This window comes from Pteropus medius, unplaced genomic scaffold (genome assembly GCF_902729225.1).
Source record: "Pteropus medius unplaced genomic scaffold, Ma_sr-lr_union100, whole genome shotgun sequence".
Taxonomy (NCBI): Eukaryota; Metazoa; Chordata; class Mammalia; order Chiroptera; family Pteropodidae; genus Pteropus; species Pteropus medius.
In genome coordinates, this window is record NW_024349225.1 from 2,585,473 (window position 1) to 2,611,762 (window position 26,290).

At 44.2% G+C, this 26,290-nt stretch overlaps 1 protein-coding gene and 1 pseudogene across 7 annotated transcripts in view; one reads left to right on the top strand and one right to left on the bottom strand.

The window, feature by feature from the left end:
• The window catches only part of PTPN14 (protein tyrosine phosphatase non-receptor type 14), a 148,707-nt gene that overhangs the window by 14,049 nt on the left and 108,368 nt on the right, over positions 1-26,290 (bottom strand). For all 7 annotated transcript variants that reach the window (XM_039881211.1, XM_039881212.1, XM_039881213.1 and 4 more), the window contains 10 exons: positions 25,313-25,401; positions 22,464-22,548; positions 21,565-21,647; positions 18,671-18,728; positions 15,372-15,450; positions 13,078-14,552; positions 8,988-9,131; positions 7,702-7,920; positions 4,352-4,480; positions 1,708-1,942 (listed from right to left, as the gene is read on the bottom strand). In XM_039881211.1, the coding sequence (XP_039737145.1) occupies positions 1,708-1,942; positions 4,352-4,480; positions 7,702-7,920; positions 8,988-9,131; positions 13,078-14,552; positions 15,372-15,450; positions 18,671-18,728; positions 21,565-21,647; positions 22,464-22,548; positions 25,313-25,401 (2,596 nt within the window). The remainder of the gene's footprint in view (positions 1-1,707; positions 1,943-4,351; positions 4,481-7,701; positions 7,921-8,987; positions 9,132-13,077; positions 14,553-15,371; positions 15,451-18,670; positions 18,729-21,564; positions 21,648-22,463; positions 22,549-25,312; positions 25,402-26,290) is intronic.
• On the top strand, positions 19,064-19,182 carry LOC120617790 (uncharacterized; annotated as a pseudogene).

Below are 26,290 nucleotides of genomic sequence, written 5' to 3' on the forward strand. Positions count from 1 at the left end.
AATCTTTTATCAGAGCTGTTGGTCAATCATCGAACCGATCTACTTTTATTGTTTCCATGTTCTATGTCTTTGAGAAAATTCCAATCACTCAAATAGCAAGATGACCAGAAAGGAATAAAAAGAACAGTTATGAGGACAGAGTTCTGCAGAGGTCATTGTCTTCCTTATTAATATTTGAGCTACAGGTAACTGTTTGACCCCGGGCAAACCACGAACCCTCTCTAGATCACGCTCTAGAGTCTTTGATTTTGATCATCTTTCTCTCTTCTACTTTCAATGTCCAACTCCTCCAGTACCATCATCTCTTTACTGGGAAAGGAAATACCAATATCGACGAATACGTATGCATCGGAATCTTTCTGTTGCCATTTGTGAAGTGGTACCTTTAGGCACTTGAAAACCGATTCTCTCTCTTTTCCCGCAACCCCACCTCTCACTCTAAAGAAACATCAAGATGAAATCGAGGTGCTGACATTATCCCACGTCGAGGAGGGCTCCCACCAGCTGGAGAGTGATCATCAGAACGGGTATGGGAATAAGTGTGCAGAGAGCCCAGGGCCTCCTTCCTAGCTGGCTAAGGAAGGAACAGGGGTTCGCTTCACGTGCAGGATGTTGAGGCGACACTGCGGGACGGAAGGGAGAGTACTACAGCCACCACCGAACAGTGTCGATCTCCTCCCTGGACCGTAATCGCTGGCCTGGCTTTCTCAGGACACTGCGAGTGGCTTTAACCCAGAGACTGTTTCGTCACTGTGCTCTAAGAGCCTGATCCGCCGCCTGGCACATGATGGGCACACACGCACCCCGCTTCTGGCCTTTCAAATAAAGTACTGCGTCAAATCTGGGTGAATTCATTTCTAAGATAACCATATCGTTCATATATATCTCTCTATCTCATGATATATATATATATATGAATGAATCCAAAAATGACAGTTTCAAAAAACAAGTTGATTTCAATAATTCTTATCATCCTAATCAGTGGTGATTAAGTCCTGATCGAGTTTTACTACTATAGGGAAATAACACGGCTGTGAGAGCAAAAGTCCATGAAAAATAAAGGTTTTCTAATTTTATTGCTCTGTGGTTTTTTAATTGTGGTAAAATATACATAACATGCAATTAACCATTTTAGTCATATTTAAGTGTGTAATTCAGTGACACTGAGTATATTCACGATGTTGTACAAACACCTCCACTCTGCTTTTATAGAACTTTCTCGTCTCAAACAAACTTTTTACCAGTTAAACAACAAGTTCCTATTCCCCTTCCCTAACGCCCAGTAACCTCTCTTACACCTGCCATCTCTATGAGGCTGCCTATTTTGGGTACCTCATATAAGTGGAGTCATAGAATATTTGCCCTTTTGTGTCTGGTTTATTTGAGTTGGCATAATGTTTTCAAGATTCAGACATGCAGCATGTATCAGAATTATTAATTATTAATGTGTAGCTAAAAGTCTAAATCAAGGTAGAACCATTCAGTTTACCACGGTCTTAGCTTATTTGCATAAAAGGTAAAGAGAATATGATAAGTGACATGTATTTGTCTTCTCTGTTCTACATATACTATATGAAGGGACATATACTTCAATGTCATAATATTATCATCACTTAAGAGAAAGGACCCTCTCTTTCTATTTCACCTCCAAAAGATAAGACCATTGATACAGTTGGTAAAACCCCAACCAGGAAGAAAAAAACTTACACAAAAATCCTTGGACATCCTCTGGGCAGCCGTGATCTGGCCAGTCAGTATATTGCAAATGCCACACCGTCCTTTCCTGCCCAGATAAAAGGTGCTTGACCTTCAAGCCTGTGGTTGCATAGCAACCAGAATCTGTTCGGAACTTTGTGGTGACCTTGAACTTGCCATAGGTAGCTGAGCTGTGCTTTGAACCCAGTTTGGGCCAGTATCGGTGGCTCTTAGTTCGTCCGCCCTCCTGAATCACACACACAAAGGCAAAATTAGAAATAAGTTGGGGGAAGGAAGCTCTTATCCTCTTAATCTTAAAAATCTGAGGACAGAGGAAAATGCGAATAGCTTCTAAGTCACTAACTCAATAGCACTGTGCAGTGTCTATCACAGAGCAGATAATATGCATCTCGGCTAAGATCAATAACAGGTACAACGGAAGTTACAGCAATAGAAGATATAAAGATTCACAACTGAGCTGCAGTTTAATGTTAAGAGATAAGAACCAGTGCAAAGTCCAGAGACAGGAACAGGTTGATGTGTTCGAGAAACAGAGGTCTCCAGTGCGGCTGGGCTGCAGTTGTCTGGCGAGCATGGGGAGAGCGGTGGGAACAGGCGGCCTCCCGGCCCACGGCGGGGAGTCTAGATTTCCCTCCGTGGACTGGGAAGCCATCCAAAGGGGATGGAGTGTCCTCGGGCAGGGGAGTGGCAGATTCTAGTACACATTCTAGGTCACGCTCTGCATTTCTGATGTCTAGCCCACACTGACTACTGACACTGGCTCTGTCATCTAGTGTCAATCTCACATTTTTGGGGCCTGATGCGTCTGTTTTAGTTCACTCAACCAGTGAAGCAGAGAACAGGGTACATCACCTTTCTCTCTCCGTTAATTTTATAATCTTTTTGGAGGATATGCATTCCAAACCTTTACACAACAAACTTTTTTAAAGTTTGCACAGTTTTAAAACCTCTGGAGTGGGTGTGGAGGAGGTGGTGGCAAAGAGGGGGACCCAGGGCAGTGAGTAGGGGGAGACAGGCTGAACTGAGGGAGTGAGTGGCCAGCGCTGTGGGGACTTCCTCCTTAGAGAAACCCTGATGGCTAGTAGCCCACTTACAAAGCAACACATCTGGAAGTGATACAAATAACTTTGCCTGGATTTATTTGGTTGAATCGAGTCTTCTTAAGTGTGAGGCATGTCTGTCTCTTTTATTCACCAATCCTGTGAAAGAAGGTTTACCCGAGGCCTTGAATTTCTATTACTGCTGAGTATCTAAATCAATTACAAACTTCGAGAGGCTGTAAGCCTCTGGCTGCCTCACAGATCACTAGACTTTGTGTTCATGAGACTGGCCTCCTCTTTCACTCAAGTTTCAGCTTAAATCCCACGTCCTCAGAGGGCTTTGGGCTGCCCAACTGATCTAAAGTTGTAGACCCCCGGTCACTCTGTCCCATTGCCTGGTTCCATTTTCTCCAGGGCACTGACCACTATCTGAGCTTGCTTTATGTGTTCACCTTTTACCATCCCTCCCACTAGGATGTAAGCTCTTTGGGGACAGGAATCGTACCTGTCTTGTTTACCACGGTGGCCCCAGGCTTAGCACACCTGCTACACTGCATTAAGTTGAATGAATCCCTTACCGTGATGCAATTCCATAAGGTGATAAGACTTTCCTAGAGATTTTAGGAGAATTTACTCTTTGTGGGAAGGTCAGATTGAAGGGCAGCCCAGAGACGTGCACCCGACTTTAAAGAGCTCGAAGTCCCTTTCACTGCTGTCTTCTAATGGGCTATTCTGGAAACCAACGACCTGCTCAGAACAGTCAATGAAGGAAATATGACCTCTTTTTTTTTTTCCCCCAGTTCTTTCTGTTCCTCGCCTTTTTTAAAATTGTTAGCAAAGGAGTATGCAATACCAGATATTGGTAAAAAACAGATGAAGCTAGTCCCTTAAATGACTTCGAAACATCAGTTAACATTTAATGAAAAGATTAAAAGGAAGTGGCAAAAATAAAAAAATTGAGAACGTGACACGAAAAGAAACAAAATGTCTTTCCCCCAAGACAGCAAACTAGACCGACTAGTGGTGTATGCCCATCTTTATGACACCACCCAGAGTTCTCTAGTTACCACAGAAAAACTGTGTTTGACTTGGCAAGGGAAGAAAAAGATTTTTTTTTTCTCTCCCCATAGGATAAAGATCTCTACAGGAACAACAGCTTCTGGTCCCCTTTCAGGTGATAAGCCTGATGGCATGTAAGGGGGCCATGGCCGGGGTAGGGAGTCTGTGCCGATTGACCCGGAGCAGCCCGAAGTCCTCAAATTCCAGAGGACAGATTACGGCTTTGTTTGGCCCACAAAAGTGGCCTGACTGAACGGAAAGTTGGTTCTTGTTTGTTTATTTGATTTTTAGTTCATGGTGGTGCAGGGAAAAGAGTTAAAAGCTGATGGAAATGGGAGGCAACGATGCATTATCTTTGGAAAGCGAAACAGGTCTGGGTGGGAGTCAGAAGGGAAAACACGTGCCCGCCAGAGAGAAAAGGGTTTGCAGAGAAATCTGCCGCGGGAATCGGGGACAGCAGCAAAGCCACGGACTCGAAGCGTCTTCTGGCCACACCTTCCCCCGGGAACAGACGGCTGTGCGGCCGTTCCCCTTACCTCTTCGGCGGTGACCATGGCAATCACGTTTGCTCCCTGCTCCCACACCATCTGCCAGAAGTCGTGGCATGTGTGTGGCAGGGGCCCCTGGGTGGCTATGTAGTGCCATTCTGCCCCACCGACCACCACCTGGAAACCAAGGAAAGCACCGGTGAATGAACCCCAAATCCAGGGCGGAATTTCCTGCCGACCATGGGTCCATTTTTATCCATCTGAAAACCTTTTAGGCCAAATGGGGTAGTGCCACTATCAAAAACCCTGAGGCCGCAGAGGGCTAGCAACACAGTCTCACGTGAAAATGCTATTAAAATATACCTAATCTTTTTTTTTTTCTTGTCTGCAACCTGTAGCAATTACGTACAAAACAGGGATATTAAAAACATATATATACACGTAGATATCCACACATAGACACACTGTTACCTGAATATGTATGTGCATAACCTAACAGAATTTGTTACAGAAATACTAGTTATGCTTACTATGTGCAGTGCACTCCGATAATTTCCATTCTTTTCTCTATTCTAGTCTATTCATTAATTAAAAAAAAAAAAAAAAAAAAACTGGTCCTGACTACTAAATCGATTTTACGCCTCACTGCTACGGTTGTGACCCCTAGTTTGAGAAACAGGGCTCGATGGCATCCACTTAAACAGTAAAATAGTCTACCATGGAATAATCTCTTTGGGAGCGATGCCTTCTACCATCGATCTGATGTAAAATGTGTTCCAAACTCCGATTGTACCCGCCACACTGTTGTGCCACATACGGCACAGGTGTCACAAAAGCACTTAAGTCAACAAGATATGATACTGTGTCATTAATGTCCCCTTGTGCAGTATCACAGCATCCAAATGAACTTTTTGCATGGTTTGAGGTAATACAACGATTATCGCACGTGGCTCAGGGTGACCTTGGGAGGAGAATTATGTCGCTCCAAATGTCAGCGGCAGAGAATCACAAAGAAGAAGTTGTGCCTGAATGGCTGAAGGCCCTGCGATCCGGGTAGAATGGTGGCCTTCGAGAAGATTCTTTCTGTGCCCCTTCCATTCCTGTGCCTTACTATCACAAAGTCAGGCCCCCTTACACACCCACCAGCGCAGATCTCTATAGCTAGTTCTAGGAGCAATGAAGTGATCACTGTTTGAAACTTTTCCCTCTCATTTACTTTATGAAACTATATACTAACTTGGTTCAAATAAAAACGTCGGTTATTTTCCCATTACACAAGGCATGTTTAGGTCAGAGCTGGCAAGCAAAATTCACTTTCCGAGTACCAGTGAAAGATAACGTTCATATATTTGCTGGCTGGCTAGGAGTTTGGTTTATCTGTGGAGTTGTGATTTGAAACATTAGCCTCTCTGGCACCCAACATATAGGAACCGTAAATACTTTCAGAGTATGCTGCTGCCCGGGGCCTTTTAGCAAAGTCCAAATATTGACAGGAGGATATTAAAAACTGCATTAAAAACACAACAACCCATGCTCCCGAGGTAGATTTCACAGATGTGATTCCACCTCTGGAGCAAATAAATCTCTGTTCTGTGCTAACGGCTGCTTGGAATCCAGGGAGAAAACATTGGCAAGATACGCAGCTCCATTCCAAACACGCGGACAAGTTCTTGCAAGCTCTGTGGGTCTATTAAACGCACCCATGTCTAACCCGGATCCATAAGATGAAATGTGGGCCTTGGAGAACACTGAGGAAGAGAATACTTCTGCTAACTACACTCTATGGGCACGGGCCGATGCCGAGTGACAGCTTTTTCTAGAGAGCAGATGGAAAATGGTAGAGGGGATTTGGCCAAAAGAAAAAGACAGTATAATATAGCGATGTAAGATTTTCACAGATACTCTATCAAGAAGCAGCTGTGTGAGTTGCATCTTTGCTTGAGTACATTATTTTGGCCACGTTTCGTTATCTAAACTAAGTCCATGAAACTCGCCATTGTCAGTTTACTTAAGACTTTCCTGGGTTCGTTTTTTTATTGTCTTCATTCTCAATCTCGAGAATAAGAGGAAAATACACAACACGAACCCTAATAGTGCTCTTTCATGTTATTCGACAGTACTTTCTGATACTTAAAGATTCATCTCTGCTCTGTGTACAAAAACACTACACCCACACAGTATACTTTTCATATTTTGTTATCGAAACTGTCATACCTGATACATGTACCAAACATCTGCTACATTTTGGAGGCTCAAAGGGCCCTACCAAGAAGAATTCAGCTACAGTTGAAAAGTCCAATGAAGAAAGGAAATAACTCTGGACAAAGCCAGAAATGAGTGTCTAAGGTTATTGATCATAATAGATGGTCACCGTGAAACCCTGTACTATTTAAAAACATCCTGTGACATGTAGTCGGCAGTAATGTAATGGCTATGTGTGGAGCCAGATGGGTGACAGAGTAATCATAAACTATATAAATGTATAACCAATGTACTCTATACTTGAAACTAAAAAAAAAAAAAAAAAGTAAGCTAATGCAAAAAAAAAAAATCTGTAACAATTCTTTAAAACCAATAAATTAATAAATTTTTCTACTTCAGAGGGCAGAGCAAATGGTCACATTTTAAACAAATATGTTCTGTTATTAGGGACACTGAGGTATGTAAGATATTTAGGAAATATTTAACTATACGTATGCATGTAGCCATAACTAATTCTAACTGGGGTGGAGCAAAGCTGACTAATTTTAAAGTCCATGAAATACTGAGATATAAGATTTGAAGATCTAAAAATATTAATAAAAATTTAATGACACTCATGCATTGAATAATGTGGCAAATCTTGCATGATTCACTATCAACCAGATCTTCGTGGTTTATTTTTAAATTAGTCCACTCTGCTAAATACCATGCAAGTTCGAGACTTCAGCTGTCACATGCATCACCTGCGCATTACAAGGGAGAATGCACATGTTTCTGTTGCCCTTAAATATTACAAAAACTTCAATGACAGCAAGACGATGCCTGAGACTTCCAAAGTCTCCATCCTCTGCTAATTACAAACTGAAAAACGATGACCCTCGGCTTTTCCTGTAAGTTTCTGGGAGAGCTGTAAACCACAGAAAGAAGAAAAAAATTAAACCCTCTGTAAGGAGCAAGCTTCAGAAATAGCTGGCCTGAGTTTTTCCCCGAGGCTCTTGGGCTTCTTTCTCTCTGCGGTTATAGCCATACCCTTCCAGTTGATGAAGAAAAGCCCAGAAGTTCAAAAACATTCCCTCGGGGTCTGGGGACAAGCCAAGATGCACAGTGGCAGCCTGGCCTACATTTTTTTCTCCCAGCATTTTTACCTTTAACCCAGCCACCTTCCACAAAGCTTCCCAGCTCGCTCCCCAGCTTACCCGGATGTGGGAGGCATTAATGTAACCTGTGTTATTCTCTTTGGTCGGTATCAGCTCTACTCGATTGTCCTCGTAGGGGACCACTTCGCGGATCCGGCTGCGCTCAGCATTTTCTGGCAGAGCCGCTGTACTGAAAATGCCATTTGCCTTTTTCTTTGGAATTTGCTCATACTCCGTGAACACCATTCCCTCTTCCAGCTTCTTCTTCAGGGTTCTGAACTGCAGCAGAAACGAATCTTCAGCTCACTGAATTATCTCATCCCAAAACTCCAAGATAACAACCAGATTTCTTTAAATATCTATGGTGATAGTGTTAATAAGTAGTTTCAAGATGTACCACTAATGCCTAAATCTCTCCATTAACCATATCGCTAGTTTCTCTTGTCTAATAACCAGTTTCTTTCTCACTCACACCTGGAATAGATTAAGTCTGCAAGACAAGGCAAGAGTTGAAATTCAAAATCCAGTGTTTTTGTCAACACCTCTGTTTCAAGTCTTGGCGATAAGCAGAAGTTACTGTTAATTACCCAAACATCCTTTTCTCCACTTATGCAGCCCATCCTTTTTACTGAACTAAATTTTCAGATGATACTGGTACACAATCCTGTAGTTCTGAGGATTAACAACAACCCCCACCCGTTTTATTTTTCCCATGGCCGAACTACTAAGGACAATAACGTGGTATTAATTAGATCAGATAATCCCTCTGAAGTCCCTTCTGCCTTCAGAAACATCCTAGTACTTCATAGGTGCTGGCAGGGATCTAAAACCCTGACATTACCATCTCTCCAAACCTGTTGCCTAACCCTCTGGTAGCAATTTCAGGAACTAAAGAAATACCTTTCCTCACCTCTAAAACACTGACGTGCAACTTAAATAGCGTATTAAGAGAATTCTAAAAATGCCTGGGTAAAATACTCGCTTCCTAATAAATGGGAACCATTCGCAAAAAATCACAGAAATTGAAAGCTATGGCAGTTGTTTAACTTTCTCATTTTGCCAAAAAGGAAAGAGGCCCCTAAAACTGAGTGACTGGAGCAAGAAGGCCACATGGCTTGGGAGAGGCTGGTCTCTTTAGGTGGGCATCACTGCCCTGACCTGATAGAGAAACATCAGATGCTGGAAACGACCAATTTAATACAACACAGACCAGGTCTTGCTAATCTCAAACTGAAGAATTAATTCATCAAACAAACCTCAGTGCTGGCATGTTTGGGCAAGGAGGGAGCTTTGGAATCCTAAGAGCACAGAGAATGAATCACATGTCTGACAAGCCCGGCACTTACCCTCTCGTCCATGGGAACTCGTGTGCCATCAACTCGACTCTCTTCCCGCCCCGAGACCCGAGCAACCGAGAGTCCATTCAACGCGGCCAACATCAGCGGCCTCTTCTGCGCCTCCAGGCCGGCCATCTTCTGCTTCTCTAGATTCTTGTAGCAAGAAAAGGCATGTTCTCATTGTTTGTAATACCAGGAGAATGCTGGAATGCGTTTTAATCTCCCGAAATCTCTAACTCCCCAGCCAAGGAATGCAGACAATCACTATTAGTAGGGCAAATTCAAACACGGCCCTTCCCATTAATTCCCACTGTGCCTGAGGAAGCCAGGGCTCCCGAGCTTTTACTGAAAAGTGGATGAATAAATGAACAAACAAACAAATACGAGCAAAGACTCCATTCGAACACAACCCTCCACGGCGGGCGGGGCCGGGGGGTGGATCACACACACACAAAGCCGTGTACAAGCAAGACACTGTGGGACGATACGGGCTAAAGGAAGACAGGACTTGGGAAAGAGAAAGTGTTTCGCGAATAATCTAATCCAGTCACAACGGAGGCTCTTTTCTACAGATTAAATAGCTGAAAAAAACAACAACAAAAATTGATGCATTGTCAAGAGATCAGGATACATAAATTGTAGAGAAAAACCCGCTCCAGTTTCTATTCTAGAATGGAAGATAACAATCCTATACTGAATCTCTGGTCCCTGAAATATCACCCCCAGAATGAGGGCTGATGCAGTTCAGCCGACTCACAAACACCGAAGCCCGGGGCCATCTGAGATGACCCACCAGGCATCCCCTTCACACTTCATCTAGAGGAAGACGGAGTGAACACGATGGCTTCCGCTCACTATGGTGGGATATCAGTAGCGTGACAAAGCTATGGGGGAACATGGATTTGGGGGCGGAGTGGGCCACTCGGGGAAAGGTCTGGATGTGAGCACCTGACCCTCGATTGTGGCTTTTTGACTGCCTCTCTGTCCTCGCCTGTGCCCACACTCTGACCCGTCAGGGCCCTCCCTGGCTGTAAGGTCTGCTGCCGTGTTTCATGCCCTCTCAACCGACGGAGGCATGAAAAAATCTCCTTTTACTCACTTCAGGCAACCCAATTAGAGCATGTCCCCAAAGTCATTTTGTCTTAGAAGTTAGAAGAGCAGAAGGACTTCATAAAGCATACAAACAGATGAGTTTTACAGCGTTTAGGATTTTGATCCAAACAGGAGTGAAACCAATTTGCGGATTCCTTTGGCTGTCACAGACAGAAGCATCACCTTATCGCTCGTTTCTTTTCAAGCCTTTAGGTATTTTTCCCCCCTTTGTCTATCATTTATAAATTGACTCCCCCAGAGACGTGTCTTGATAGCCATGGTGTTTGCAGATGACACAGAGTGAGAGTGTTCTTCCAGTCGTGGGTGCAGGGAATGGCATCGCACCCCCACACGCGCCCCCTCATCCCCTCAATGCCATCTGCAGTCTGAATGGAGCCCTGGCCTTTGTGAGTGATGATGCCCTTAAATGCTTTCTCCAATGACAGGGCCAACCCACCAGACAGACAAAAGGAGCGTCTCAGAGGAGGATCAACTGTGACAAAGTGAGAAAAGATCCTATGAACTTTGGGCCAAAGGTGTAATACTCTTAAGAATAATTTGGAGAAAACAGTCCCGAGTCCCTCCGCTTCCTTCCCACTGCACCAGGAGGTGACTCTAACTGAGTCCAAGACAGAAACGTCACAAACTTGTCTTTCTCAGGAAAGGATTACTACTCCCTAGTGAGAATGGACACCCCAGTGATAAACTATTTCTCTTAGCTCTTTCTCACTTATTATTCTAACAGCACATTACCAGGGATTAAAAAAAAAAAAATAACTCAAAGATCTGATTTGGCCTTTTCTCTTCCCTGCGGACCATGAGAGGAGCCAGGGGGAGGAGCTACCAAGACAGCTGGACTCAATCATCAATCGAATAGTCAAGCGGCTCCAGAATTACCCGGAGTTGGCTGCAGGGCAAATTCTCACCATACCTGTCCCCCTCCAGTGCCCACTTTCTCATTGTTCTCTTATCTTCCAGAGGCCCTCTTCTTATCCATTGCTAGCAAGGCAAGCAGTGGGGAGGGCAGAGAAGCATCTGAGATGGGGTGAGGGTACTGGGGTGAGTTTCTTCATTAAAAAAAAAAAAAAAATAGATGCAGAACCATCCCAAGCTTCAGTGCCACCAGTACTGTGGCCATCCTGTCCGGCACTCTGGTTCACTGAAGAACCTCTTAAACCGGCTATAAGGTCAGGACATCAGCCCAGGGTAGCGGACCTTGAACTCCAGAGTGCATAGGACTTTGGGGAAAAAAATCAACGGGGAGGATGAAGTAGGGATGGGGTCATGATGTTCTGGACTATACGTTAAGGGGTAAAATCAGGTATCCACTCTCGTCCATGCGGATGGGATGGGAGAGCACGTGGGGAAAGCAGCAGAAATCGCCTTGCTCCTTGGCGATAACGCAGGGAGCTCTAGTAAGGAACCAATGCCATGAATTTGGCTGCTGCTTTTGTTTAGTACAGAAGTGGATGAATATGACCAAAATGAGGCTATGAAACCACGTATGCATCAATCGATATCAAGTCAGCAATATGCTGAGTTGTGTCACAGGGGCCTGGGGCCAAGAAGTGCTAAAAATCCCTTTCTCCCAATGAATTACTTTCTCCACGCTGGGAAAGCTCTCCCCTGAGGTACCTGCCCCCACATTTCATTCCATGTCAGTTTTATTTTTTAGAGGCCCAACCCCCTCATTCGCAATTTCCCTCTAGGTTTGCAGGAAGTGGAAAGAGTTATGCCTGCACGGAATTCTTAGCATTACTCGACTGATAGCCAAAACCGGGAAGCTGAGAACGTTCTTACAGTTTGTCTAAAGTAATAACGTTGTTACGGATTAGATGCCTGAACCCAGGAACACGATTTCCTCAAAATGCTTGCCTTTTTTTCAGGTTGATTCCCACTGGAGAGTCAGGGTGACTTATAAATGAAGGAAGTGTAATGAACTCCGTTGAAGTGAGTTTTAAGTTACAACTGTTCTGGAAAACCTAACATCGGCCTGGCTCTCTCAGGAGAGAGAAGTGGTGCCTGCACAGAGGTCAATCTGGGTTGCATTAGTTATAATAAAATGATTTTTTTGGTTCTTAAAGGAATGAAAAGTTCCAGGACAAGCAGCAATGTGTTCTGAAATAATTTTTTTAAAGTAGCAACTACGATTTAGCAATTTTCTCATCTGTGAGCGAGAACTTATTTTGCTGTTCAGGGCAGACCTATTACTGCTCACTCCTGCTCTGACCACAGGTCTTCCAGGCAGTACATGTTCTGAAGAAGAGTTAGTTATGTGGAACATCAGGCACCCTCCAATGTTATAAGTGTGCACATGGATGTATGTAGGTGCACATATACATTCACACACGTGTATCTGAATTCTTGAAAGACTAAGCTTAACGGGGAGTTGACACTCAATGATAAACTACCAAGTTTACTGTCATTTTCTTGGCTTTGCGTTAAACATCTACTGAAAGGACATCTGAAAATAAACCTGGACACATCGTGGTCCAGCTAACGTTGACGAGTCATCCTGACATACAGAAATCTGTGCTCTAAAGTGAGGTTGCTCTTTTATTACCTAATTGGTTTTTTTTTTTTTTTAAAAAAAAAGGCTTTATAGTCAGAAAAAGAAAAATACCAAGAGGTGTAGGAAGGTGAGCTCGTAGCATGTTTGAGCCCAAAAAGAGAGTGAAGGCTGGCCTAGGATTCTCAACGACCGGTAACATCCCAACTCCATCACTGCGCTTTGTACCAAAGACCTATTAGAATCCACGAATGAGAATGGAAGATTTATTTGAAGCAGCAAAAACCAAATTTCTGGAAATAAAACACTACCTGCTTAAACGCCAAGGGATGCTTTAAATCCCTCACACGCTGAGTAAGACTCGCACTTCTTCAGTGTCTAAAGTATGTATGCTTTCACACACTGAACGAATCATGGACAAGGGATGGAGGAGGCCGCAGGGGGAGATCGGTGTGCATAAGTGTCCCCCCAAATGCCCCGGGAGAGGGAGACGCTTACCCTGATCATCATCTCTCTTTCTATGATGCTGTCCTCCAGCGAAAACATTTCAGACACAGGTCTCTCCTTCACGGGCTCTTTCTTGACCCGCTCCTTCACACTTGTCAGGTCGGGTTCTGAGATGGATGGACCAAGAGAGGCCCCGTTGACGGCCAGCTGGTCAGGGCGGGAGATACTGATGGCCTTGGCGGGCCCGTGTCTCAGCAACCTGGCTCTCGCGATGGCAGGGGGATGGCTAACCTGGTCCTGTCTCAGTGCCCCATTGCTAACGCTCTTCCTCGGGCCGGGGTACTCAGGGGGGGGCTTGTTCGGAATGCGGGCTAAGGCCGCCTGCAGCTGGGCGCTGTACTCCATCTTCTCGCGGAGCCCAGGGATCTGGGGCGCCGACTCCGCAGCCTCCTCCTCCTCCTCGCTCTCACTGCTGTGGATCAGCATCGTGGCGTCAGAGAGAGTCTTCTTGTGGTGATACTGGGGCAGCTGCGGAACCTCGTGGGCCCCCGGCGCCTCCTTGGGCGGCCCCTGCTCCCGGAGCGTGTTGCGGCGAGCCATGGGGATGTTGAGCGACTTGAGCGTCATGGCTTCCATGCCCCGCACCATGCTGCTCATCACCTCCAGGCTGTGGCGCTTGTTGACCGTGCCGTGGTGCTTGGTGGCTGTGAGGGGCTCGCTCACTTCCTGCAGGGACTGATGCACCACTGGAGAGCTGTCTTCCTGGAAGGTCTTCACTGACAGCTGCACTTTGCGGGTCACCAGGTCGGGACTGCTGCCGCTGACATACTTGTGGCGGTGACTGGCGAGGTCTGGGGTGCTGGTGGCAGGGCGGGGCCGGGGGTAGGGGGGCGGTGGCCTGAAGAGATAGTTTTTGAGCATGTGGGCCGTGTTGTAGTGATGGGTGCCTTGGAGCTGCATGTTGGCTAGCTCTGGGGTGCTGACCGTGTGTGAGATGGCACTCGCCCCCGGCTTGCTGGGCACTGAATTATTCTTTGGGTTTATCTGGTCGGACGGACCAATAAGTTTGTTACTGTAGCCCCCCTGTGGCCCATAAGGGACAGTGTAGGGGTGCCTCTCCCTCATCTCGGGCTGGCTGTACACCAGATCCTCTGGCTGGTTGTAGGCGTGGGTGTTGATGATGTTGAGATTTCGCAGAGACTGGCTCTGGCTGTCCATGCGCATGACCCCCCTCTTCATCTGGCGCATGACCGTCTCGTAATCGGGAGTCGGCCGGTAAGATGGCACGATGATGGCGCTGTGCCGATGGCTTGGGATGTAGTCGGCCCTCATGATGTCACTCCCAGGGATACTGAGGTTGGAGGACACGGGAGACGCCTGAATGAAACTCTGGGAGCAGTTCAGGGAGTTGACGCTGTGGACGCTGCACACGCTGCCATTGGTGATGGTGCCGTTCAAGTAATTTAAATCCAGGCTGTTATGGGAGTTGCAGTAGAAGGCGTCCTCATTCCCATGGAAAATGCTGTCTACGGGAAGACAAACACAGGCACGTGAACCTCCAGGGTGCCCTGCTTCAAGGAGGGCGCTCATGGGGATGATTTTTAATCTAAAGAAGTCCTAAAAAGTACAAGCCCGTGGTCTCTGCCCACACAGTGCATATCTACAAAATGGCAACAATAGTAGTACTTATCTCATAGGTTTATTTTGAGGATTAAGCGAAACAATACACTGCAGGTGCTTAAGGAGAGGAGTTGCTCTATAAATGTTAGTTGTTATGATAATAATTATTGAAATGACTTTTTTACCCATTTTGTATGGGAGTTAAAAAACAGGAATAAAACAGTTTCTCTACTCTGGGGCCATAACAAGTGCATAGAGAAAGGGGCTGGTGCGAGAGATGAGAAGCAATAGCTAAAATAAAGGGATGAGGTTATCTGTGTATTTCTTTCAACTATTCTGGAGACCTGGATTCTCTGTCACCATGAAAACCTGACTGACTGTTACAAGGTTTTTGACACTGGCAGAGAAGGTGAAGGGTCCTCCACTGGGCTTAGCTGTCACTCTCTCTTCCCTCAGCCCATTTACGAGAGGGAGGAGAGAAGAACGTGCTCCCTTGACTTTCCCCAAATCCCTTCACAGCCAATTCAAAGCAAACTTTTTTTTCAGGGGTAAACAACAGTCTATGCCTCTGACACTTCAGAGCCGCTGCCTGCTGCCATTTGGATAATGACAAGACTAAAAATGAAGGCATCGCTGTCATCTAAACAACAACAACAAAAAGTCTTCTTTACTCAAACCCGTACTCAACATTTTGTCTTAAGGGAAAACGGTAAGGCCAGAGTTACCTTGCGAAGTATGTGTTTCCGAGTAGTGTTCGCCACACTGGACGTGCATGGGAGGCAAGATATATGGCTGCTGCCGCGGCTGAAACAGAGAACACAGCACAGGTGGGCGAGCCCTGCACAAGTGGCTGTCGAGTCTCACGGAGAACCAGCCGAGCACGCGGCAGCCCAGGCCTCAGTCACGCCCGCTGGGAAGCACACGCCGCTGCTCTGCCTGTCTACCCTTGGCCCAGCCCTCTCTAGTCTTCTGTACCCCCACCTCATCCCCAAGTTTAGGACTGGAGAAACGAGAAGGGAGAGATAAGGAGGCTGGTCCACGGCGAGAAAAGGAAAGAGGCTATAATGAACACGAACGAACGTATCTATTTATAGTCTATTTTCTTATACTCTTGCGAAGCTCCCGATGCCTTTTTTAAGAGAATAATATAGAACACGTGTATTACTACGTTCCGCATAACAATTAATAAGGGGAACCATGTTTCACTCTATTCAAAATTGGCTCCCTCCTAGAGCCACAAGCTTGTAGACATCATCGTAGCTGCATCTATGACTCCAGTTCATCAGCCTCGAACAGAGACGGGGTAGTGTTAAGCTGGGCCCACTTGCAAATTTATATAAAAATCTGAAATGTGATCCACGACAATGGCTGTGTAGTTCTCAAGGCCATATACTGACCCTTCTCTCACTGTAGGACCAAATGTGGAAAAGCCTTGCAGAGGATCCAGTTCAACCACCCACCCCTTCAGGAAGAGTCTTTTCCATAGGACTCTTAAAAATGGCCATTTAGACTCAATCTGAATCACTTCCTGCTGCAGAAGAGGGTAAAACTTTTACAGAACAACAACAAAAAAATGCTTAGATGGGTTCAATATTTGGTAAGACAACAAAGGAAATATGATTAGTCACTAATGTGATCCAGAGAAAGTCATTAAACTTCAGGAGGTCTCGGCTTCTTGTCAGTCAAAGCAAGCCTCCTTCCTCTTCCTACCTCAAACACGATCTATTTTATTTAGACACTGAGGTTCCAGGTGAGAGTTTGTTTGAATAAATAGTTTCGATGCTAAAAAATGTTAAACTTGTAAATCACCAAACAGAATGATCTCTTATATTTCTATTTGATTATTTTAAAATTAGCCTTAGAGGTATTAGTTGAAATGTAACTGCTTTAGGAGAGAAGCTGAAATCAAGCCAAAAGAACCCAAAGCCAGCAGGGGTCACACTTTCTCAGGATCCCTCAACAGAAGAACACTCCTCAGAGTTCGAAGCTGGGTAAATAACTCATCTACCATCGCCTCTGCTACCAATAATGCTTTGGCATCAAAAGGGCAAATAAAGACGGTCATGAAGACAAAAGACCCAAAAATTTTTAAAAATCAAGGGAGAATAAGTAATGAATTGAAGTTAATCTAAGAAAGCCGTTCAGGATACCAATGAAAAGGTACTGTAATAGCTCTCTCCTAAATGTTCCCAAATCTCCCTTTGGCTGGTTTTTGAGGTACAATTTAAAAATATTTTTCCTCTTCTTGGTAATATATAATTCAGCTCAATTTTTCCATGGTAGAACAGCCAGTTTTGAGGCTTTAAAAAAAAAAAAAAAACAGTGGCTGAAGGATTCATACAGGGAACAGAAGTACATGGCAAGGCAAGTGGCTCACTGCCTTCCCTTGCTATTAAAAAAAAAAAAAAAAAACAAAGTAAGGCACTGTTTATGAACTGGCGTAAGTGTACAGGCAAAGTTTAATCATAACTAATCCTTCCAACACCATTTCAAGATTATTTTTTATTCCATCTCTTATATATTCCAATATATTATTCTATTTCTTTCCAGATCTGCTCATACAGAAATCAATTCGATGCCATAATATAGGCAGAAGGGCAAGAGAAAAACAGCAACCAGCTGTCCCCAGGGGACTCTTGGTGAAACGGTTTTATCCTAAAGGGCAGAGGAAAGGGAGAAGCCATGAATCTGGCTTCCTGTAGACTGTCTTATTCCAAGACAGTCTTCTATCTTCTATAGATAACTAGGACGAGATCAGATCACAAGATCGCCTTAAAACACTTGGCCTCCCATGGTGCTTTGCAGACATAAATAAAAAAATTATTATCGCACTAATTTTAAGACACGTGGACTCTAAAGAAGGAAAAGGAAAAATAAAATTAACAAAGGAGAAATTAACAAAGAAACCAGTGCCGTGAATAAATCTACTGGTGCACCAGAGAAAAAGCAAAGGGACCCCCAGATCTCTAAGGCAAGGGCCACTTCTGAGATTCCGTGCATAACGTCAGCATTCACGCGGGTACTCAGGAATTACTCTGTGGTGATATAATGGCCCAACCCTAGAATTCTAAGGGTTCATGTCTCTGCATTTTCCAGGAAAAGAAAAAATTCCTCAAAACTTTTTTTTGGAAAGACAAGTCAAAGACATACAATTCTTATATATCCTACACACAAGTTGTGTATGAAGAAAAATTCAATTTTATTTTTCTCCGAACTCAAAGGAACTGTTCAATTCATCCAGAAACATTAAAAGGTCACATTGTTTTGATTATGTGTAAAAAATCTTAACCTAAAATAGAGAATTATGACTTAAAACAAGTCGAAAACTTTAAAGGAAACCAACTCTTCCACACTGTTCTATTATATTACCCTTAAGTAATCCTCAAAATAAAACACAGCCTCAGACAGATACATGTATTAAAATCTGAGTTGTGTTTCCTTATTCATGTGATGAGGAGAATAATTTTAAAAAATCAAAAGCTAATAACAGGTAGAGAAGTGGATTAAGTCAAGTTTTGTTGTCCTTAAAATTAGAAAATGTGCAATTAACCTTCCCCACCCAGTACTCTGAGACCATCAACCAGACGCATCCATTTTCTGCTCATTTAACAAGTATTTCTAACCAGTTTATTAGGCTCTGTCTACAGCAGTGAATACAAAAGAATCCTTGGAGCTTATATCTGAGGACACGTCTCTGTGCAACAACCAGAAACAGTGACAAAACAACAGATGCAAACAAGTGGACAAAAACAGTAGGTTACATGCTGACAGAACGTGGTCTCATCAGAACAAGACTAACTCACAGGGGTGAACCCTGAGCCTCACTTAAAGAAGTGATAGACGTGGATGAGCACGAGTGGGGAAAAAAAGGATGTGCATCACACCTGCTGGCAGACTGATGCCTCTCTGTGTTCTCACCAGACACCACCTGGCTGTGATGCCCTAGTCGCCTCTCCCTTCAAATTATTGGCAAAAGGACACTCCCTCCCCAACAGTCACAATGCCTGATGACTTTTATACGTACCAGTGAGGATCGGCTCCACGTGGGCTGGCGTCTGATGGGGGGTGGAGAATTCGATTGTCTATATGAAAAGTTGAAGAAATGAGGGTGGTTATTATTATTTACCAGATACAAGAAGACCAGGTAGACAGGAGAGGAAGAGGGGAAAACAGACACGATGGGTAAGACTTACGGCGAAACATAAACATTTGTTTCTGGGTGGTAAAGCTAAGAACAATTCTGATTTCCTTCTTTATTCTTCTATTCTTTCTATCTGGAACATATGATACTTTAATAAAGTTTTACCAAGTAATATTAGAAGAATGGAGCTTATTTCTAAAGAAAGATTGTGAGGGAAATAAGCAAGACTGAAACATTTCACCATTACACAAATTTTTAAAAATCGTATTTTTTTTTGTCTATGGCCATGCCACCCTAAACATGCCCAATTCTGTCTGATCTCGGAAGCTAAGCAGGGTTGGGGCTGGTTAGTATTTGGAAGGGAGACCACCTAGGAAGACCAGGTGCTGTAGGCATAAAAAATAAAAAATGAGGGATTATAAGCTGACAAGGTCCTTGCAATCTGTGAAGTCAACCAAGGGTTGCCTTGCCTTAAAAAAAATTTTTTTAATTGTATTTTTTACCTTTGTGTAAGGGTGAAAACTTTCATCATAAAAAAGTACAAAAAATATTATTAAAATGTTGCCAATGAAATAAAAATCAAAAATAAATACTTTTGAGGTATAATGGTACTTTTAATTAAGATAATACATATTGCAAATATTCACCTGACCTATCTTTCCAGGAAGAATCAACATGAATTTTTTGAATGTAGAAATAAAAATGAGTAAGGACTAAGAGTATTACCAAATTCTTGAGAACTGAAATCAAAGGTGCCTTTGAGAAACAAGTCCCAAATGCCAGAATAACATTTTCCCCCACCCTCATTGAAATCATTTAAAAAAAAAGAAAAAAAAATCGAGGACACATAGGGTTTTCCATCAAGCAAAAGTTCTTCACTTTAAAGCACTCTCTTTATTCTGGTATTTCATCTTTCTACTTTTTTGGTGATAAGATTTTTTTAAATAATGGAAACGATACAGTAATACTGGACTTTTTTTAACAACTGGCCAAACACGATATTATTAGACCTATTGTTAAACATCTTTCTCTCTTCCCTCCCCCAGCAGTTTCTCCTCAAGTCAAGAAGTATGAGAACCATTCCTGGGAGCTGTATCTGCAAGCAGTGACCGTTAGTGGAGGGAAAAAAAGAAAGAAAGAAAGAAAAAAATCAATGACGGTCTTCTAGAAATGAGAGAGTAGAGACCTCTGGAGAAGGATGCTGTGAAGATGATGCTAGTTTCATAAAACTCCAGAGGGATCTCGCAGGCCTTAATGCAGCCTGTGCTGAAACTATGAAACTATATATAGAATTTACTGTGTATGTGGTGTGTGTCTGCGCAAGCACACTTTTAAGAGAGCCCCAGTCTTATCAGATAAGAGGTTTGGAACCTCCCATACTTGGTTAGGAAGAAGAAAGGCATGGCTATTACAAAAGTAGAAAGGAAAAACACAGTGTCCTTAGTTTTCAGTCGAATATTCACTAATATTCGAGAAAAAGACCACAAAAGAAATACAAGTAATTGGTCAATTTGGGAATAAAGCCACTCGTTGAGAAATGATCAAACCAGAATTTTACAACAGTAAAATTCACTTTTCAAAACAGTTTTCTTTAATTCACCCTACGGGAGTTGACCATAGAGTTCTTGTTAACGACACCCCCACGAATCAAAGGCAAGAACAAAGCAGAACCGCAATGAAATGACCTAGAGGAAATCTGTTCAAAAGGATGGTGTGTTCGTGTGCACGCGCGTCCATGAGGTAGATCTAGCTGTTTCATTTGCCACTCCCGGATCCCTGCTCTCGTGATTTACATTTGCAAACTCTGCTGGCAGACCTGAGACCATTAAATATACTTTCAGACCCTGACTGATTGCAGTGACTGGTTTGAAAGCGTCTCCATTGTGGAGAGAAAAAAAGTCTGCCCAGACCTGATGATGCACTTCTAAATCGCACTCTTCAGCAGGAACTGCTTTAGGACAAGACTTGACGCCCTTGGATGCGGCTGTCCACTGGGGGAGTGGAAAAGCGGTTCTTCTCTTGCATTTACGTCCCCGAAGTTCTTTGAAACGAAATTAAACACTTTGGGCGCCCCAACCGCTGATGGGCTCTGCCGAGGAACGCCTTTTGAAGGCAACCAAAGTAAAGGCAACGAGAGTATGAGTCCCAGCACGCTATATGCAAGGTCAGGTCACATTTAAGTTCCCTCATCAGCCTCTCTTTATTTCCAAATTAAGTTTAAAACACACACACGGATTTGTGACATCTATTAGCGTCTTCCAAGTCTTCCTCTAATTACCCTGGCCTCTCATTTACAGGCAGATGACATGACCCAGAAGCACACGCAGGGTTACCCAACTGTGTAAGCGAAACGGGGCTGAGGATGACAGGAGCGTCTTCTCTTTCAAGCTGGCTCGTCACTCTGCCACACACCTCTGAACATCCTGCGCATCTGACACGAAGGGGCACCCTGGCAAATTGGGAACGGCTCGGCTCCTCCAAACTCATCGCAGAGGTTGGAAAGGCACTAATGTGGGCTGACCCATCCAGGCGGCCGCCGAGCAGTCACAGTCAATTTGCGAATCGTTTGCTCTCTAGGCAGAGGCGCTACACACACCAGCACACAGTGCTCATCACTCAAGTTCTTTCGCTCCCGCCTGGCTTTAGCTTAGTCCTTTAGCTTCTATAAGGAATGAGGGAAAAGAGTGAATGGAAAGAGCAATCTACGGAATCCCTGAAGCACATGAATTTAGTGTGGCCGAGCCGTCGAGCAGAGAGCGGACTGAAGGTTTACTTACTCAGTGCAGATTTTGTTTTGTTTGTAAAACTTGTGCCGTGTAGTAAACAACCGAGAAATATACTTGGCATTTTCAATATCATCCTTGGAAATGAAGAGACAGAGGGGGAAAAAAAAAATGAACATGTGTTTGATTGTATATGCATTTTACTAGGATTACTCTAAACGGGGATACACCTCTGCCTCCCCACAGGTCGAGCACAAAATAACACCCCGAGCCACGAACCAACATATTGACATTCAGTGGCAGCCATGCCTATGAAGCCCAGTGAAGGAGGACAGACAATACTGCTTGCTAAAGCATCCTGTTCGCCCAAGGCCCTGGGGGTTACGCAGTTGAACTGTCATGTCTTCTCAGAATCCCAAACCAAGTGCTTTAAAAATAAATAAATGAATTGAGGCAGAGCATGGAAGGAACACTCAGCGCCAGTAACCGAGAGGCAGTGAGATGCGTGAATAGCCTTGGCCCTTGCGGAGGCCCTCGACAGAAGGGACATCGTTCAGGCACCTTCGGAGGAGGCTTGGACGATAATGGGAAAGAATCCAGTCAGCCAGCAAAAGAAAATGCTGTGCACTATAATCAGGGGTGACTTGAGGGCTGGAACCAGCATGCTGAGGACCACGGCACACCAGACCACGTGAACCCTCCATCACCAGGAAGGCGAGGGGAGGAATCTCTAAATCCAAGAGTCAAAACTCCGCTTGGAAAGCTGGCGTTTTGAACAGAAGGTCACCACCACTATCCTGAAACGAGTAAGGACAGCACTGGGCAAATACTGGAAAGTTATCGGTTCAATGGACGACTTGCCCTCTCGAGATATGGGAAGCAAGGAGAGGCTCTTACGAGTTGAGTCAAACACCAAGCGGCCTGCGGACCCCACCTTCGTCTGTTCTCCTTACCGTGTGAAAGAGCGTGGTCTCCTCTTTGATGAGCTCGACGAGAATGGCCGACTTGTTATGAGTGATGTTCCCGATATCAGTCCACCTGGTCAAAACAAATGCAACCGCGTTTGCCCCCAAGACGGTCCCCACATTTATGAGTCCGCAAGGGGCGGGTCTCGTCTGCTCCTGTTGGGCCCAATTTTACAAATTATGATTTAACTATATTTTTAAAAGCTAAATGTCCCTTCTCTCAAGGTAGAAAAGTACAGAAAATGCAACATGCATCTACTTAAATAGCTAAAGATCCTATGCAAACTGTATCTAGACACTGTTGTTCCTAAATTCTTGTTTCCTTTATGACTAGCTATGAGGAAAACTTGCGAGGGACTTCTGCTGCCTTGTTCTTCACATTTCCAAATGGGAAAATGACAAAGTATGTCCCAAGATCCTGGCTTCTAATGATGAAGGAGCACATTATTAAAAGTCATATGTCTTCCGGAACCGAGGCTGAAGAGCCCACACAGATTCTGTGTTGCAATGGACATTATTAATTATGCCAACTAGAAAAAAATGCCTAGGGCACACACACACAGACACACACACACAATTTCTCTTTCCTCATGCGGACATTTTCTAAAATGAGATACACAGAAATAACCACCAGACAAAGCAAGGTAAGGTGCTACTTCCCATTCTCCTTGCAGTCAGTATTTCTCACCTTCTCTCACTACTACTTGACCTTCATTCTGCACCCACACCTACAATTCCCGCCCACTGACTTCGCTCCATCATGCTTATACTCATCACACTTCTCCGTGTGCCTGGAGGACTCCTTTAAGACTCAGCTCAGGAGCCACCTCCTCCTCCAGGAAGCCCTTGCTCATGGTCAGCCATCCACACGCTAGGAAAGAACCTGGTGTCATCCTTTACCAGTTGCCACATTGTATTACGATTGTTTACTTCCATGACTAGATCCCTAACTTAACCGAAGCTGACCACAGGCCCTATGCTCGGGGAGATTCTGCTTTCTTCACCTCTGTATTTCAAGCACTGTGCCAAGTACCTGGCACAAAGCATGCAATAAATGTTTGCTGAGGGAATGAAAAGTGATAATATTGCCTCCCATTTGTATAGAGTACGGTTCTTTTATCAACTCCCTAAGGTGCACAAGGCAGCTATTTTTGTTCTTACTTTGGAGATGAGGTGGTTTAATAGATGAGTACGTGACTTAACCACATTCACGCAGCTCATTAGGGATGGATGACTTGTAGACCTGGGGCTTTCAGATTTCCCTCCAGTCGCCTTTCCATGTACGTGTTTACATACATCGGCTGGGGCCATAATCGTTACAGGTGCTCAGCACAGCTGTCTGCCGACTTGCAATTCCATCAGATTGCATCTGCATGGACTCAGAGTTACATGCTCCTCAGTGACGGTCTCTAGAGATAAGACCTATTTGGTTTCCTCTGGCTCTGTTCTGTCAAATCGACTGCCAAAACTCTGAATCCACTCCTCACTCTACCATATGACTTCGCCTAGTGGCATAATTAACATGACACAATGGAAGAAGTCTGGAAGCCGTTCCTAAGAAAACTGTGAGTAGCTTATGACCAACGACCTTTCAAATCACTTTATTTTTCGTATTTCGCCTCGATAGCTATAATGCGAGACTCGTCTACTTCTCCAGGTTCAAGAAAAAAAACCAAAGCACTGATTTAGTTATGGAGAAATATATGAGACAAAATGCCTGGAAAGATTTAAATGAGCACAAAACTTTTTAGTTACAACTCTGCACACCCTTCTCTATGTTACTCAATTAACTTATAGTTTGTTGTAGGTATACTGGAGTTGACCGAATATACCCAAAAGTCAAAAATTTATCCTGTAGCCCTCTCTCCCCCCATTCTCACTTCAATAACGTCTCTATCCAAAGAGCAAGAGAAAATAAGTGTACAAAAATAAAGGCCGGGTGGGGACCCGGGGCCAGGGGAGAGCCAATGAGGAAGCTCTCGGTAGAAAAACGTTCTCAAAGTGACCTGCAGCAACTGCGGATCCCGAGAGGACGTGGCTGGCCAGGCCTTCCCAGAAGGCAGGCTGTGCTCCTCCTCTAATCACTCTCGGACCGTCTGCCCTAGGCGCACAGCTCTGCCTGTGAGATGCACACGCAAGGAAGCTGTTCTTCCACAAATGACAGGCCGCAGTCACTTGTAAATCAAAGCAAGCCTGCAATTTTTTAGATCGTTGACACTACGCGGAACCTACGGGCACCAATACAAAGCAAGTTTGTTGACGTACGGGAGGGGACATTGCCACATGCCTATACTGGCTCTACTCTTGTTAAATGGAAAAGAGGGTTAAAGTGTCAGAATAATAAAAAGTACCAACGTTTTAAAATTCATAACAAATTGATTGCTTTTTCAAAGCACGTTCACAACTAGCCTTTCGTGACTATAAAAAATACTAGTTTGCACCTGTGGTTTAGGCAGATGGTGCAGGACAAGGGGAAGAAGCCAGTTTGAATTTCATGACTGCTCAAGGATAGGGCCTGTTTCCAACCAGACTCACAAAATTTAGTTCCCATTCTTCTGGCTCGGTGAGGTTCAACAATGCATTTCCTCGAGTCGGGTGGGAAGAAAGCTTCCCCCATCCCCACCCCTCCCCTCAAACAGGCCTTCCGGAAAAGTGAGATGAATTTCTCCATAACCACTTAAATCCCACAGAGGGCTGTTCTTAACTGAGTTGAGAAAAGCTCAACTCTGAGGGACAGTCTGACTTTTAACTCGTATATATAACTCTCATGATCGGTGGGTTCTTCCAGAGTCCCTTCAAGGGGAAAAAGGAAAAAAAAAAAAAACAAATAAGACTACCTGTGTATTATGGCTTGTCTTCCAATTCTGTTTCTCACGAAAATTCCCATAAAGAAAATGCCCAGGTGCACACTGTTTCCATGATTGTCCTGCATAAGATCAACAAAAGACAGTTTGTGATGAAGCGGCTCACCAGCGGCCTGGCAGCACCCAGCATCTGGGCTGCAGCCTACCCGTGGGACCACGCCCCACTCCTCGCCCATACATGGAATGAATCACAGGCAGCATCTGGGCAATAAAGTAACCAGATCTCGAAGGGACGCACCCCACTGAACATCCTAATAGACTCTGTGTATACTTTTTTCCTTTTCCTCGGTTTGCCGTGACCCATTTCCTGTTTAAAAGAATTTTAGGATTTTCTCAGATGCGTTGGCAGTCAGATTTTCTCTTTAATGAACAATCCTTAATATCTTTTCACATTAGCTATCGTTTTTTTAAATCAAAATCGTACATGCAGAGTTTGATTATATCTGCTCATTACATATGTGCCATAATAGATGCACACCGTTTGAAGAACTGAATATTCTTTAGAGCTTGTCTGAAAGAGGCCAACGGCAGCAGACCTGGCCCCACAATTTCCTCTCCCTCAGACGCACCAGCTTCTTCTACCAGTTAAAGCCCCACTGTACGTCTCGTCTCTGCACATCGACTACACTTGGCTTTTCAATTTAGAACCTCACGTTCATCAGTCCTGGGATGTTTTCTCAGGAATGGGATGTTTACTACCTTCTGTTTCCTCTGTTCACTCCTTGTAAAACACCCATCATTCAGATGTGCAGCATCCTAGGCTGGCCCTCTGATTTTATCTCCTGCCTCCCACGTTCTGTTACTTTGGGGGTTTTTTGGGTGAGATTTTTCTTAATTTTATCTTCTAACCTATCTCTTAAGGTTTCCACTTCTGACATCACATTTTTAATTTCTGAGAGTTCCTTTTTATTTTCTGAATGTTCGCTTTTAAAAGCAACCTATCCCTTCAAC